The 17,073-nt window shown below is 38.5% G+C and overlaps 1 protein-coding gene across 1 annotated transcript in view; it reads right to left on the minus strand.

Annotated features, from left to right (window-relative positions):
• Window positions 1–32: 32 nt before the first annotated feature.
• Window positions 33–17,073, minus strand: part of LOC104493113 (abnormal spindle-like microcephaly-associated protein homolog) — a gene marked incomplete at both ends in the record, with an annotated part of 20,440 nt that continues 3,399 nt past the window's right edge. The window contains 19 exon segments of the mRNA XM_010135742.1: window positions 33–184; window positions 802–878; window positions 1,795–1,961; window positions 3,067–3,594; window positions 3,865–7,692; window positions 8,458–8,652; window positions 10,056–10,184; window positions 10,287–10,432; window positions 10,519–10,735; window positions 10,916–11,131; window positions 12,572–12,657; window positions 12,736–12,881; window positions 12,982–13,157; window positions 13,829–13,959; window positions 14,038–14,179; window positions 14,630–14,697; window positions 14,844–15,089; window positions 15,927–16,073; window positions 16,798–16,899. Coding sequence (XP_010134044.1) covers window positions 33–184; window positions 802–878; window positions 1,795–1,961; window positions 3,067–3,594; window positions 3,865–7,692; window positions 8,458–8,652; window positions 10,056–10,184; window positions 10,287–10,432; window positions 10,519–10,735; window positions 10,916–11,131; window positions 12,572–12,657; window positions 12,736–12,881; window positions 12,982–13,157; window positions 13,829–13,959; window positions 14,038–14,179; window positions 14,630–14,697; window positions 14,844–15,089; window positions 15,927–16,073; window positions 16,798–16,899 — 6,899 coding nt within the window.

Genomic DNA, 17,073 nt, shown 5'->3' on the forward strand with positions numbered 1-17,073 from the left:
ATCTTCGTCTGCGAAGCCAAGCCATGAATGACAGCTCTCCTAGTTTTGTTGTATTTCATAAATTGAAGCCTGCTTTCCTGCCAAGCCCTCTAATGTTTTTGGATAATTACAGCAGCAGGTTGTTGTTGAAGAAGTTTCCTTCTTGCCTTGAAACCTCTGTATGCTTTCTGGATCAAACACACAGCTTAAATCTTCTTAAAAAGATTTTAAAGAATGCATTGATAATTAAACTTCTGTTCATTCCTGTCACAATCAATACACATTCATAGTCTAGTTTTTTTCCCCCATCATAGCAAAAAGAATAAAAATAAAAAGGGAAATAGAAGCAAGCTCATGCAGTACTAGTTTATATAAAAATGTACTTTCACAATTTGGAAGGTCTTTTCCCTTACCTAAACGGGGTCAAAATATGGGCAACTCAATCCTTTGTAAGCAACAAAGCCTGCAGAAAATTTTACATTTTATCTTGTTATCAGTATAGACAGGGGTAATTCAACAACTGGAATTGTTTGAAAACAAGACTCAACCTTGTTGCTCAAAGCAAAATGAAAGTTTAGTATTTTGAAGACTGAACAGTTTTGATTTGAACAATCTTTGTTCCGGCTTAACATTTTTTCCTTTCGATACTTCTGCTAGTGTCTATACTTCTGCGGTGGTGGCCTAAATCACTCAACTTTTGAAACAATCACGACATGGCAGAGTGCAAGTGAAAACATACCTTTCTTAAAAGTCTTCTAGCCCTGTACTGTCTATATGCCAACTGAATCTTAATGGCAGCATTCTTCACTGTCAGAAACTGACGCTGAACCATTCGTGCAGTAAGAGTCGCTCTCCATCTTCTTTGAATGGTAAGTGCACAGAACTTCATTTTCAAAAACCTAACATGAAGACGCATTTTAGGGTTGTTTTTTTTTCCACCAGAAGCTGAGAACTCTTGCATTTTTAAAGTAAGAAAACAGTGATGGTTTATAACATTATTAAGGCAGATATTGTGAAAGCAGATCAACCAAATCTTAGATCAAGGGGTTAGCCAGCGACGTTGGCAGAAAGACTCGTTTAAAAGAGAAGACATCTTCTGTTTTCCCACAGTAGGTACTTCCAGAGCTTGCTGCCAAAGGAGGCTGGGGAGGGAGACAGCAGTTTAAAAGGTGTTGGAAAAGATTGACATACAACAGGTCCATGAAAGGATAATAAAGGGAATAGGCAAGGATATAAGTTCTAGGGCCCATAATCTAACAGGATGCATGCTGAGGCAGAACCTTAGAAAGGGTCAGGTTAACATACTCTCCCTGAACAGCATCATCTCCTCTCACTGGCAGAGGACACAGTTCTGCATAAGGCGAGCTACGAGGCTGATCCAGTAGAGCACTTACTGTAAAACTGTCTCTCAGCAAAATAAATAGGAACTAATTTACCTATTCCATTACGCGTTATAACAACATAGCTATTCATCTATTTAATTTTATGATGGAAATTTAACAATATCCATAACATTCTTTCTGTAAAAAAAAGGTAAGTGAAGAAAAGATCAAGGCCTACTCTTTCTAGATCCCCAACATGTGTAATTTAAGTTCATGAGTAGCTTCCAGCTCAGAACACTTAAACACACAAAAAATCTTGTGCACAACAATAATCCCACCTGTGTCAGCATGATTGCGTACATGCACATTACATACACGCTGCAGCATCAGAGCCCTGAGAATCTGTAGGTATTTGCCAGCGTGCAAAGCAGTACTAAACAATTATATAACAAAAGCTTTGAAAAGTAGAGAAATTTCTCAAATTCAGTATTACCGATTCCGTTGCTGTTTTGTTTTGAACTGACTCTGAATAACACATGCAGCTTTTACCACAGATGCATATTCCTTTCGTGCTCTGCAGCCTCGGAACCAGGCTTGAATTACTTGTGCTGCTCTCATTCTGTTAACCCACTGTCTGGCTTTATATCCTCTATATGATGCCTATTGAATATATAAAAAGAAAAAAAATTAATTCCAAACTTGGTTTATTTTTGTTGTTTAATGGAACAAACAAAATTGAAAGGAAAAGAAGTCACATTAGCTTGAAAGACTTTTAGGATTCCTGTCTCTGCAGTACTACAAATAGCTAATTTTTCACGTCTCGAAGACATTTTCTAAAGCAAGTAAAAAGCATTCAGGAAAACACCACAAGTGCCACTCTTTTTTAATGTCTGTAGAAATAATTATGTAATGAAGAAACAAATACAAAAGAGAAAAAACCCCAACCCAACAAAAACTACCCTCTGGGATTACCTGAATTCTAATGGCAGGTCTTTTCATTTTATGGTATCTTTCTTGTTTAAGCTTTCCCCAACCCAACAAAAACTACCCTCTGGGATTACCTGAATTCTAATGGCAGCTCTTTTCATTTGATGGTATCTTCGTTGTTCAGCATTTCGCACCTGATGGGCTCTGTAGTACTGCTGTATTAATACAGCAGAGAACTTCCACCGAAGGTATTTCTGTCTCTGACTAAATCCACGGAAAAAAGCCTTTAAACAAAAAGAGATAACCTTGGAATATTTCACCACTTGCATGGTATCGATTGCGAAGGTATTTGCATATTTTTCAGTACAGCTGTACTCACTGGCGTTTTAGAAAACCAACAATATATTTCAGATTTCCCAAACAATTATTTTTTTTCTAGCTTTTAAGCAAAGTAATCATATTTGCATTGTTCAGGATATATAAGTTACACATTCAGAAAATAACTAAAAAGTTGTCATTTCCCACCATAACATGGAGACGAGGAAGGCACACCTGTTTTCTTCTCTGTTAAGCAGAGCACATCCTCTCCAACAAGATACTAACAGCAACCGGAGATATTATGAGAGATTATTTCCCTTTCATCTCTGATTTGGGGAGGGGGTGGGGAGAGAGGAAGCTTTCATTCCAATAACACCCTGAAGAAAAACCCCTTCTACTTTAAACACAGAGCTTTAAACTGTTATTTGCAAGAGTAATAATCTTAAAACCAACCAACCAACCAAATCCACAAAAGAAAACCCCCCACACCCAAAATCCACTACCGTACATTCAGAAGTACCTGGATTTTTATTGTGCTTCCTTTAATTTTGTGAAACCTCTTCTTTTCAATGAAGCCTCTCACTCTAGCCTGCACAATGATGACGTTTCTTCGCATCTGCAAGTAAATCGCTCTTTGGTTCTTCATAGCCAAGCGGGATCGGTAGCACCGTTGTATGACAACTGCTGATTTTTTATAGCTTGTATACTGTGATTTAGTTTTATGCATTAAGTAATAGGCTTGTAACTTAATAGCTGCTGTTCTAAGTTGAATAAATTTTCTACGCTGCACAGCCATCTGAAGAAAAGACTGAATCTTTCTTGCAGCTCGCATTTGTCTTGCTATTTTTCTTGCTTCCATACCACGGAAGGCAGACTGAATAATTACTATTGCTTGTCTTCGAGCAGAGTACTCCGCTTTCTGTAAACGAGCCCTGTGACACGCTCTGTACCACCTCTGAATAGCAACTGCTGACCTCTGAATCAACTTATAGCGAGTCCTTGTTCGTTGGCGTCGGAACATAGACTGGATCATTACTGCTGCTGCTTTCTTTTCAAGAAAATGCCTCCTCTCAACGCACATTTGTAAGAAGGACAGTACGCGCCGTGCGGCAACCTTGGTTTTATACAACTGCCTAGCTTTTTTAGCACGAAAAGAGGACTGAAGGCAAATGATGGCCTTTTTTATTTTTGCATAGTTCTCCATGTCAGCGTCTTTTGCCATTTTGGCTCTGAACCTTTGCTGTATGACTCTGACAGCCCAGCACAACTGTTTGTAGTATCTACGTTGTACATACATGCGGTAATGAGACTGTATTACAATTGCTGAAACATGCGTGATTTCCAGTTTCTGTCGTGCCTTCATGCCTCTATACGATGCCTGAATTATGAGAGCAGAATTCCTCATTATCAGGTATTGTTCTCGTTGATTCTTTGCTTTAACGTAGGACCGATAATAGTTCTGTATAACAATAGCTGCAATTCTCCTATTTTGATAGGATCTTCTATTCCTGTGCATTCTGTAGGCTGACTGTATCGTACTAGCAGCTAAATGCATACGCTCAATACTCTTCCGCACCCTGACACCCCTGTACACAGCCTGTATATGAATAGTTGCTCTGCGAAGGGAAAGATACTCCACAGCACGCTGTCTGGACAGAATCAAAGCTCTGTACCTCCTCTGAAAGACAAGAGCAGCTGCTTTAAGAGAGAGGTATCTTTGACGTTCTCTGAACGCTTTAAAATTTTTCTGAAAAACAATAGCAGCACAGTGCATTTCTTGGTGGCGTCTTCTCGCCCGCATGTCTCGAAAAGCCTTCTGAATACAGGTCGCCGCTTTCTTTAATGAAGAGTAACGCTGTACCACAATTTTCCTTAGGTTATTGGCTCTGTACCTCTTCTGTATTAGCCGGGTTGCCCACAGAACTTCTCTGTAGTGGCGGTACTGCCTATACATTCGGAAATTTCTCTGTATTGTAAGTGCTGCCTCATGTCTTTTCTTCAAGAAACACCTTGCTTTCATTCCTCTATAGGCAGCTTGAAGAACTAACACAGAATTGTAGAGTTTTAAGTACGTTTCTCTCACATGCTTCCCTTCCCTGTAAGCCCGATAATGTTGCTGTACAATTACTGCAGCAAGCCTAACAGCTTGATAAGAAACGTAAATTTTACGCATTCTTAACATTGCTTGAATAACTGTAGCAGCTTGATGCATCTGCTGCATTTTTTTTCTTACGACAAAGCCTCTGTAAGCAGACTGTATGATAACAGCAGCATTAAGCAAAGAGAGATATTTTTGACGTTGAATCTTTGCTAGTTTTGTTGCTCTGTATTTTCTCTGAATTACAATAGCAGCTGTCTTAATGGAAAGAAAACGTTTTCTTTCAAGAAAAGTTCTATATCTTCTTTGAATAAGCACAGCTGATTCATTCATCATTCTTATCAGTTTTCTTGTTTTCATACCACGGAATGCAGCCTGGATACAAAGTGTAGCACTTTTCACAATCATATAATTGTGAACTTGTGTATCTCGCTTCTTGCAAGCACGGAACCACTGCTGAATCCGCCGTGTCGCCAGCAACAATTTTCTGAAAACTGTCCGTTGTTTGTGCATTCGATAATAAGATTGTATTATTGCTGCTGACTGACGCATAGTTTTCAAGTCTCGTCTAACCCTCACACCTCTACAGGCAGCCTGAAGGATAACAATAGACTTCTTCAGTTCTAAGTACTTTTTACGTTGCACTCTGCCTAAACAAAAAGCTCTATATTGTCTTTGAATTATAATTGCTGCCGTTCTCATTGCCTGATATTTTACGCTCATGCGATGCATCTTAAACACGGCTTGGATACAAATAGCTGCTTCTTGCATACGGCGAACTTCTCGTCTAACTCTCACACCTCTGTAAATCGCCTGCATTTTGACTATGGCTTTTTTTAAAGACAAATATTTCTCCTTTTGTTGTTTAGCATTAATAAGCGCCCGATACTGCCTTTGCACTACTACAGCTGCAGATCTCAGTCTTTCGTAGTCCTTTTTGACCAGGTAAGATTTGAAGGCAGCTTGTATAGTTGTAGCAGCTTTGTTCAGTTGGTTCAATTGTTTCCGCACAGTCATCCCACGGTAAGCAGACTGCAGGACTAAGGCAGCTCGCTTTGTTTTTAGATAAATTGCACGTTGGTTTTTTTTCATACAGTAAGCTCTGAAGTATTTCTGAATCACAAGAGTGGCTTGTCTTAGTTTCTTATATTTGAGTTGATTTACATGCATTCTGTAATAGGACTGAATAACTGTTGCGAGATCATGTTTCTTTTGAATTGTTTTTCTCACGGTTTTTCCCCTCCATATTGCCTGAAGACACACTACAGCCTTACGCAGCTGAACATACTCTTGCCGTTGTTTCTGGCCTGTAACACTGGCTCTGTAATGCTTTTGGATAGTTAGCGCAGCATGGCTCAGGAGCCTGAATCTTTTCAGAGCCATGAATTTTCTGAAGGCAGACTGTATCTTAGTAGCAGCAATACATTGTCTTCGAATCTGCTTTCGTACCTTCCAGCCACGAAATGCTGCTTGTAAAGACAGCACTGCTGCTCTTGTCATTAAGAAGTTCAGCCTCTGCCTGTTACCAGTCTTACAAGTTCTGTACCACCTCTGAATCACAGTGGAGGCCTGAACCATTGCCTGGTATTTCATTCTTGCAGCGTGAGCTCGAAAAGCAGTCTGGATTTTAACAGCAGCTCTGTGGTCAAGTTTAAGCTTTTCGCGTGCTTTATAACCCCTGTAGGCTGCCTGTAAGCACACAACTGCTGTTTTAACTTGCAAGAACTCCTGCCTCTGGTACAGTTGCTTTTTGTATGCATGGTAGTGTTTTTGAATGACAACGGCAGCATTATAGATGCTCAGATAACGTTGCCTGTCCCTCTTCATTCTGTAGCATGCCTGGAGAAATACTGCAGTCTCCCTCCACCTCCGTATTTGTTTCCTTACAAGACAGCCTCGAACTACAGCTTGGATTCTTATGCAAGCTCCCTTCAATTTCCTATAATCTTCTGTGAGTTGAAGAGCATATCTACGAGACCGATACCTTCGCTGGACATAAAGCGTTGCCTCCCTTAATGCACAATAATGCTTACGTGCTTGCCTCATCTTTACAAAAGCTTGAATCTTCACCGTTGCACCTTTCAAGTTTTTAAACCTCTTCCGAGCAATATAAGCACGGTAACTTGACTGAATTTTGATCGCAGATCTCAATATGCGAGCCTCTTTCCTAGCCTCCATTCCTCTATAAGCAGATTGTAGGACAACAGCAGCCAGGCGCATCCTTTGGAAAGCGGCAGCTGCTTTTCTAGAAGTGACATGTGCCCTATACCAAGTTTGAATTACAGAAGCAGCATTTTTAATCTCCTTGTATCTTTTCACTTGTTGGTATTTTCTCACATGTGACTGCAATGTAGTAACAGATTTTTTTAATCGTAGAAATCTTAGTTTCTCTGTTTTCATTCTCCACAGTGACTGAATAACACAAGCTGCTTTTGTTTGTCTGTATAGTTTACGTGCCTTCATGCCTCTAAAAGCGGCTTGGAGAACTATCACGGCTGCACGCTTTTGCAAAAAGTACTCTCTCTCGATTCTTCCTAGTTTATGAGCTCTGTAATGCTGCTGAACTGTCACTATTTTTGCCCTGTGTTCCTGGTAGATGTGTCTAGCCAGCTGACACCTGTACCAAGCCTGAATCTTGATAACGCTTTGCTTAACACGTAGATAGTGCTTCAGCTCTCTGTGCATCCTATACCAAGATTGTATGACAAGGGTGGCTCGCTCTCTTTTAGCCAGTTTCGAAGATCGCCATTTTCGGAAATAAGCCTGGAGCACTACAGTTGCTTTAATTTTTTGTTGGATTTTGTATTTTCTCCATTTTCTGAAAGCCGACTGAATAGTAAGTGCTGAAGACTTCAAGATTTCATATCTTTGCCGATCTTTTTTTGCCAACTTAGATGCACGCAGATGACTCTGAATTGTAAGAGTAGCCCAAAGAATTCGTTTATATGCAGCAACAGACTTCACCATCCTTATCCTTGCTTGTACAAAAATAACATAGTATCTTAGCTGTAAATATCTTTTCCTAGCAGAGTATCTCCTCCAATAAGCCTGCAGGAAAAAACACAAAATTTAGTATTTTCTTCACGGTATCTCGAATTAAGCCTAAACTTGAGGTCTACCAACATCAGACTTCTTAAGATTTCTTTATTCCTACTTAATCCCTAGGAAGATAAATCCAGACATCTACGTAAAAAACCACAAAAGCCAAATAATTGAATCACTGTTTTTTAAAGGAAAAAGCTAAATTTGCCCTGGAACTAAAGAGTCTCCTTTAAACTGTTTGATAAATCAGTGATTCTTTAATCTCCATTCTAAAACACCTTAAGAATGTAATACTCAGCTCTGGATAGTAGTGGGAATGTATCCTCGAGAAACTGAATTAACTTCCAGCTACCAGTTGGTAACTGATGTCTGGCAATCTATGTGCCTATCGCAAGTGCCATAATACTAGGAGAGTAATTTTAATCTTTTTTTAAAAGCTTCTTTAAGTAATGTTCAGCAGCTGCAAAGAGGCAAGCGAACAAGTTCTGATTGGTCCTTACGCTGACTTATTTAAGGCCCAGTGTTTTAATGTTTATGGTACACCAAAATATTCACTAAGAAGAAAAAATTGTTGATTTAATAACACACTACGATTTCTCTCTGAAGACAGCAAGTTACCGAAGTATCAAAAGGGGGGAGAAAGAAAAAGTTATTGCATTTTTATGAAGACCTCAGTTGCTGCAAGCAGAAAAAAATGACCCTGAGCAAGCTTTTCTCTTACAGGTTGCAGAGGGCTTCCTAGCTACATCATCTCACTTTAGGTTGTATTACCTGAATGACTGTGGCAGATTTACTTCTGGCTTCCTCCAGTTTTGTCTTTTTCAGATTTAATAAAATCATCCTGGCTAAGTATCTTCTCCAGTGCTTCTGGATAAAAACTGCCGCATTCACTTTCCACAGGATGCGTCGACGAGCCAAGAAGTCTTTTGCAGATTTTTGAATTATCCGAGCAGCTCTGTCTCTCTCCTACAGTGAATTTCCACTGAACAGTTAGGATGGGAATTTTCACTCAATTTTTTTCTGTATTAAAATAACTATCTAAAGCAATTTCATAACAATTAGGCTTGTTGATGCCACAGCTTGATTTTACCCTAGCAATAGAACTTTTCTGAGACAGATCGTTTCTTTCAGCACTGAGTTCTTTGTAAAAGGGTGGTATCACTTAACACTGCATCCTCCTGCCTTCATAGGTCTTCCTCTTTGATAGTCAATGTTTTGGTACTCCTAAGCTACCCATTTTTAAGCCTCAATTTTAGTTCTCATTCATACACTTAAGATACCCTTACTAATGGAGCACACCAGAATGCTTTCCAGCCATATTCAAATGAGTACAGTCATGCCAGCTCACGTCCATCTAGCCCAGTTATGTTGGCACATACCAGCCAGCGTGTTTCTAGAAACCCAGAGACTGTAGTAACAAACTGGTGTATGTCAAAGTAAACAGCAACTAACAAATGTAACATGTCAATGCTGAAATCATCTTGTCAGAACCCTATTACTAGCCTATCTTACCACAGGGCAAAGCACCTATGCACTCACTGTAAGATTAAATAAAAGAAGCCTGCAACACTCAGGGGTTTGTTTTTAATTCCCCCTCCCTCTACCAGCACCTTTACTCTTAGTTATTTAAAAACAGTTATGAGGGGAATGTTTTGTCATCATCATTGAAGTTCTGTAGTTTTTATAAAGTAAAGCAACTGGAGATGAAAAAACCTACACAAATATAACCTCTGCCCACTTCTACACCACAGATTCTTAGACTATTTCACTTGGGCACTGTTCCAACATCTAATAACCTGTATCTTAGTTAGACGCAGTTGTGGTGTTTATCAGCCTCAATGGTGCCATAGTTTTAAAACCATCATAAGATCTAGTCTAAATACTAGAAAAGTGAGAAACAAAATATCAGAACTGATGAGATTCAACTCAAAACACTGGTGAAGTTTAGCTCCTGAAGAAAAATTGTAAATTCATGCAGAAGTTTAATTACTCTTTTCCTACTGAATTAAAAATTAACTACTGTCTTTTTGTTTTAAGGAAGCAGTGCAACTATCTTGTACATGAAATACTGGGAAAAGGGCTTAAGGGGTGACGCTTTAATCTGAACACAAAAGAAAAAATAGTAGCCTTTAAACAAATGTAATTACTTCAGAATAGTCTTACACAAAAAAGTTTTATAATAGATTATACCACCATGAAGACTATATATTTTGAGAATAAAAATGGTCCTTATTAATTTAAATGACAATATTATTCTAATAAACCTGTATACTCCAAACAGCGAATTCATACTCTTTATTTTGCATTTCTCAAAGTAAGAAGAATATTAGAATATTAGAAGCTATAAATATTGTACAGGCAAAGAATACCTGGGAAAGTTTCAGTTCCCTTTTCAGCCTGTAATTCCTCCAAGCTGACTGAATTAATTGCGCAGCTCGAGTTTCTTGCCGAAGATCTAGAAGTCGCGAACACAGAAATGATAGGTAGGTAATAACAACCTATACAAACACAGAACACAGCAAGTTAGGGGCTGTATAGAAGAGCAGGACACATTCACAGGAGAGTGAAACTTGTTTGCATCAACGCTAAAGGCATCTTACCTTCTCATCAGGAATTGTATTTGACATGTCTGAGTGATGAATCATTGATGGTATTCCACCTAGATCAGAAACTGCAGCATTGATCAGCTGGAAGTTTTTCCTTTCATTGTCCAAGAGTTCCTTGTATAGGTCTGAGGCAGTTACAGCTTTGCAAAGAGAAAATGTTTGTCAAATCAGTTTGTGCATAAAAGAAATAGATTTAACGTGAACTTCTGTGCATCAAATAACTCACTTTGGTCAAACATTCCTTCCATAACATTTAGAGAAGTATCAGACTCTGAAGAGGATGAGGAGGAAGAGTTTAGTCCCACTGTATGAGTTCTTGAGCATTCTACTGTTTGAGTTGTGCGTTGGCACACGACTTCCAAAGGCATGTAACAGGGATGATAATGATGAATCAAATGACATAATACTCTACCATCCGAGAAACACACTGTGAAATTTTCCACCTGTTAAATAAAATACAGCAAGATACAAGTTCCTTGAATTTTTGTTACCAGTTAATTGGTATAAACTGGATGTAGAATTTGCTATCTTGTAACACTTGAAAGTGATGAAATGCAATTTTTTTTTATCAGAAAAGATTTATGTAAGGATGTATTTGCTGAAACTTACACAACACTATTTACCTTGATATTGTAAAATCCACACACAGCATTAACCCATGCCATCAGCAGCTCCACATTTTCACTGTAGCTCTGAGGTGAGGAGTTACTACTGTTATCTTCTTGTACTCTACAGTTTGGAGAAGTCTTGAGAGCACCCAATTGTCTTTTCCTCTTCTGTGCATTCTTTAAAAACTCAATTTCTTCTTTTAGCTGTTCCACATTGAGAAAAACATCCACCTATTCAGAAGAAGAAAAAAAAAAAAAAAAAAAAAAAAAAAAAAAAAAAAAAAAAAAAAAAAAACACAGAACATTTTATTTATGATACCAACAGTCTGACATGTCATGCATTAGAGCAGCTGGATGCAGAGACTTTAGATGCAGCATTTTAGAGAAACTACTCTGACTACTTAGTGGCACCTGCCAGACTGAATCAGTAGTGGATAATCCGGACTTGTCAGCACAGACAGCAGTGTCTGCTCCCAGCTGCTTCAGATAAGAGAGCCTAAACCCACATTCTCACTGTTCTGTGTAAATAGTAGCTGTAGTAAAACAGCTACTTCATTAGTTAATAGCTGGGGTAAACAGCAAAAGTCCCTGGAAGATCCTGCGTGAATTCACTGTACTTTCAGAGGAAACAACAATTTCAGAATCTTGCCTGCATTTCCATCAAGTATATGGACCGCTCCTCCTTATTTAAAGGATTCTGAGAGGACTTGAGCTGGTGGTGCGACGGTGTGAGATTTGGACAATAAGTTGCAAACCTACAAGGCTTGGATGAAGCCACCACTCGTGAAATGATTTCTTTAATCAAAAGCAATGCAAATGTGAAACATGCCTCAGAAGAATTATCTGGAGGAAGGTAACTACTCAATACTGTAACAGGAGTCCAGAAAGAAAATACTTACATTTGATTATTATTACATTCTTCTGGCTCTCTGATAGTTCCGTGGCTATAGTCTTTGAAATTATTGCTTGGATATAGTTAATTGTATTTATATTCCTTATATTCACCTATACTTAGTGGTGAAATTGCACCTCAATTTGTATCTATTTTACCTTTCACACTTCATGTTCCTTCCAATTGGATTTGTAACTAGATACGTATTTTCAAAAGAGTGACTGACTCAAGTTAACTCTTAAAACAGTCTTAAAAAACCCCTGGTTTTGCTTCCTCTACTATTTTCCTCCAGTGGTTTTGTAATGCCGTTGCAGTAACGCCCAAGAAATCTTCATTCATTGACTGTTTCAGACAAATGCAAAAAAGTAGAAGATCTACAGCTTCTGAGCTTACTCTATGATTGTCTCTCAGTGTAACCTCAAGATGTCCTTTTCAGCTCATAAGACCTTAGCAGCATTTTGAGACTACATTATTTTACTTTTAATTATCGATTCTGTTGGCATACAGAATAAAGTCTAAAGTTTTTTCCAGAAAACTTGTATGAATGTATAAAAGGACAAGTGCAGTTATAATGCTGTCTGAACAGTATAGTTAGGGAATGGATTAGCAGATTTAGGTAAAGCTTCAGTGGCATTTTAAAACATACAGAGCGGATCGTTTCACAGTCCAAAAACTGATTAGTAGAGGCTTTCACAGACAGCAAACACACCTGAAAGACTGGTGTTTTATCATCCCCCATTTGTATCTAGTAAGAAACAAACAAAGTAATTGGGTAATACCTGGAAGGCAAAGACAATTTTCCACAGGAGTGCTAACGTTCGTTCTCTGTGTCTGTCCACAATATCCCTGGAGTCAATTGAAGCACCTACCACATAAGACAAGGAATTAAAGCGTGCACTAGTTCTCGGATGCACTTAGAATAACCTTGATTTCTAGGCCTTACCACTTCCGTCTTTCAGGTGAATTCCTCGCTCTTTAAGCACATTAAGAACAATGTCAACGTTATGCATCTTTTGTAGACGACTTATTGCAGGAACTCTCAGTTGTTTTGAAAGATCCCAGTTTTTGGTGAGAAGTTCCATTGTTCTCCTAGCAAAGGGAATGTCACAGTTTAATGCCTTAGCTGAGCTCTTATTGAGAATTACATAAAATAAAATAAAAAGTTCAAAATAATTCTATATCAACATACACAAGACGAATGCCACATTGTAGGTCGACAGCCAGATTAGTCACAGCAAAATCAAACTCATCAAGTGGAGCTTGAACGTGACTGACTGGTAGTCCTAAGAAACCGAGATGGCGGGAAAGGTCACCTTCACCACTCAGGAAGTCCCGAGAAAATGCAAGCAGGAGGTCTTTGCTAGCCTAACAGGGAAAAAAAAAAACCCACAGATAATCTTAATCCTACAATATTTGTCAAGGAGAATACAATTTTCATCCCTTGTTCCCCAAATTGCATTCCATATTTCCTTGCCCAATACTTAAATTGATAATTTTACTTTTTACTTTTTGTTTAGCCAGCTTGCACAGCTTTCATTTTTATCATACGTGACTACCATGTCACTGAACACACCACCAAATTAAGGAATACCTTTTTTCCTCAGTCTGCCTACATATTACAAACCCAAGAAAAGTTATTTTATTTGAACATATTTGTTAATCAAAGCCTTTGTATAACGGATGTTGCATGGCCTTTCTTATCACATCAAAATAACACAAACAGAAAACCCCATCAACCTGACTCGCAGTTGAGTATCAGCTGCCGTATGCTAGAATGATATCTGAAAGTAATGTAGAAGCTTCGCTTTAGAGAGGGAAGCCGGATGATGGAGTCCTCCCTACAGGACCAACACCTCAAAATCTTCATGGGAATTCCCTGTAACCATGAAATGATCTGCTGAGAATGTTCACGCAAAAGGCTCGTCAAGATTTGTTAAAGAAAACCACATAGATTAAAAATAAAAAAAATTTTAAGAAAGTCTACATTGATTCTTAGGACAATATTGGAGAGTGGCATCAAATCACAGCCCTCTTACCTTGAACTCTGCATCCTTACAAAAAAGACAAGGGTCATGGTCAATCATTCTGGACTGTTTGGCACAATCCAGAAAGCAAACTAACAACAGCAATTTTTTCAGTGTGAATTTTGTCAAAGCTTCTTCGTGACCTAAAAAGATAGAACCCGTTAAGTGATAAGTCAAAAATCAAGTGCTAAAAATAACCTATTTTTGAAGGTAGTAGTTACCTTCTCGGTAAAGGTGAGGCACAGTGGGATGTCTGTATTCAGCTGCAATGTCAGGGTTCCAAAGCAAGCGATTAAGGATAAATACTGCTAAACCCATAGTATCACTATTGCTCTCCAGAGCTATCAGTTCTCCATAAACGGTCTAATACAAAAGGAGGGGAAAAAAGCAGAACCATTAAACATTGCCCTGAATACTATGAGGTCTTTCTTGAATAACATATATTACTGAAATTCTGAAACAGTAAATGGCAATGGGTCTTTCAAAATCAATCAGTTTTTAAATTTAGTCACTGCAGGATAAAACCAAAGGAAATTTCAGAAGATCCAGTCTTATTTCAAAGCGTGTATGACCATCGGCATCCAAGGAATCAGTCAGGAACTCCCTTAAGACACCACATTTTTATCCCATTTAGTAAAGAGTGAAACTGATAGGAAACTGCTTTTGTGTTATTGGTCAGGGAGCTAACTTCCACTTTCCCTAACTAAATATTTTCCTTTTTAATAAGGTAAACACACTTTTTTAAAGCCAGTCCATTGTGATAATTTAAAAGAGATGTAAACTTTGATTCTAGACTGTAAATTCTGCACTTACCTCCAGACCTATCCGCAGCCACAAAGGGTTGTAAGATAAAAGCCAGTTAAGGACTTTCTGCCTCTCTCCTGCAAGAGAGCATCTTGTTATATTGCATCCAACAAACGACACAAATTCCTACCAAGCGGTTTTAGATTAAATCAACTTAGTGCATGAATAATCCTTTTTCTACTTTTTCATCTACAAGAGAGGATGCAAAATTTTAGTATCTTACCTACATCCTTCCAGAGGTGTCTGTCTCTACGAACTAGCAAACGTCCAGTTTCAATCTCAGCTTCCAGCTTCTTAATAGCTTTAACCATTGTTTCAGATGTAAACAAATGACAAGCATCACGGCGTAACTTATTCAGCTTACGACGAGCCGTATAAGCTTTTAGAGAGGCTTCATCTTTCGTTGGTGCTTTAGGGACACTGGTTTTATGATGTGTCTCTTCTCCCAAGATAAGAGCAGCTGCACTGACTGTTTTAACACACACAAAAAGTGTGCATTTACATCTCAAATAAAGGTAGCTTTGCCCATCTCATTTTTTTTCCCCTCTGTAAGTTCACATTTTGTTATTTTCCTTCTGACTAATGATGTTATCCCTCAGGAAGCCTATCAGCTGTTGCACTAAACATATAGTCAAGTACATTTATATTAGACAAATATTTACTATAAAAATGCTCATTTCCTAAGAGAACAGTGCTAGGAATTCGGTTTTGAGATCTTTAATGTTTTAGATTGAAGCTAAAAATAGAGGGGAAAAGCATGTTACCATCATTTTAGTAGCGACAACCCTAATATTTTTCAGCAGGTGGGGATTCCCCACTCAACACCTTCTGAGGAGTGCCACAACCACACGTTCCAGTGTGATCCTGGCAGACCACACTCCCCACGCTCCCAGGTGTGTGGTATGCTGTCCTTGCCGTGAGCAAGTGTGCCATCCACAAGGGGAAAATATGACTCTAAAAGGGTTAGATCGTTATAAAATTCTGCTGGGAGGGACAGCACTGTCTCCAGTGTAAGAACTGCTTTTGGTTTAGCATATTCCACGTGTTCTAGCATAACCACCACTGAAACACATTATCAAATATTTGGTTTACGATCATCACAGTATTAAGTCCAAGTCTGAAAAGGGAAAAACAGGTAATACGTAAAAATTAAAATCCAAAACTCTACTCTTACCTAAGAGCTTAATGTCACACAAACTAAAGGCACAAGTTGGAACTTGTGTTAAGCTAGTACTAATATTAATCAAGTACAGTATATGATGTTTAAGAACATTAAAAGACAAAATGAAAATTCTTGTACTCTTACCTTGTGAGGTGCTTGTCTTTACACTGAAGTCATCAGGCGTAAGTACAAAATTTAACCACCGGGTGAAACCTCGTTGCTGCTTTTCCTTCCAACGTTCATCGTAAAACATGTTTTTAGCAGCAAAAGGCATTGGGTGCCTAGGGATGACTGAAAAAAACCAAAAAGGAAGCCTCTGCAGTTCTTGAAATGTTTGATAAACAATACACATTCAATTGTGAAAGGGGTTGACCTTTGACACTTCATTTAGATCTGTAGCAGAACACAGCAGATCATTAGAATCATCAATGACTTGCACATTGGCCACCATTAAGTAAACTTCAGCCGCAAAACACGGGTTAAGTTACTAAGGCACTAAAACAAAAGCAAGACTTCTAGAACCCGGGCCATTTGCAATGCACATCCTGGGGCAAATCCAAGCTGAGCTTGATATATATCCAGGAAGAACTATTTTATAGAGGCATTTTTCTCATCAAATCAACTTAGTATTATTAGCTCTGCAAAAATAGTATCTTTTTGCTATGAATTTTTCTCTTCTTAGGTATTCTGCTATTGTATTAAAATGTTATCAGATATGGAAGAAGCATTTCACACATAACATCAGTCACCTGGGACCATATCTGTAATTTAGATTCCACACTTACAGGCAGGACTGGAGGAAAAGCAACATTTATCTTCAGCTCACCATGCGTTGCAACCAATTTTCTTATGAGTAGACGAAACGGAACACAAACGATTACATATATTTTCTACTGGATATTGATTCATTGTAGGTACAATCTTCTGTTCTACCTCTACTCCAACCAGTTGGGTCTTACCAAGCCGTAGCAGTTCAGCCTACGCTGTTGTACTAAATACCAAAGAGCCTGCCTACCTGTTTTCAGTGTTTTCACAAACTTCAGGTGAGACTGAGCCAACCCAGGAACGGGCTTACTCACTCCGTGAGTAGTTTTAGATGTTTTCTGAAGTGAAGACCCTACAAGCAACAAATACATCAGTGAAAGTTCATGTATATGTAAAGGTCCATATCACTTATAAAGCATGGATCTGGAATAATTCCCCACGAACCTATACAAAATACCAGTAATCTCACATTGATGGAAAAAATTAAGCCAAGCACTTTGGCTACTATCAAAAGGGAAAGAGTTGG

Source organism: Buceros rhinoceros, unplaced genomic scaffold, assembly GCF_000710305.1.
Source record: "Buceros rhinoceros silvestris isolate BGI_N320 unplaced genomic scaffold, ASM71030v1 scaffold46734, whole genome shotgun sequence".
Taxonomy (NCBI): domain Eukaryota; kingdom Metazoa; phylum Chordata; class Aves; order Bucerotiformes; family Bucerotidae; genus Buceros; species Buceros rhinoceros.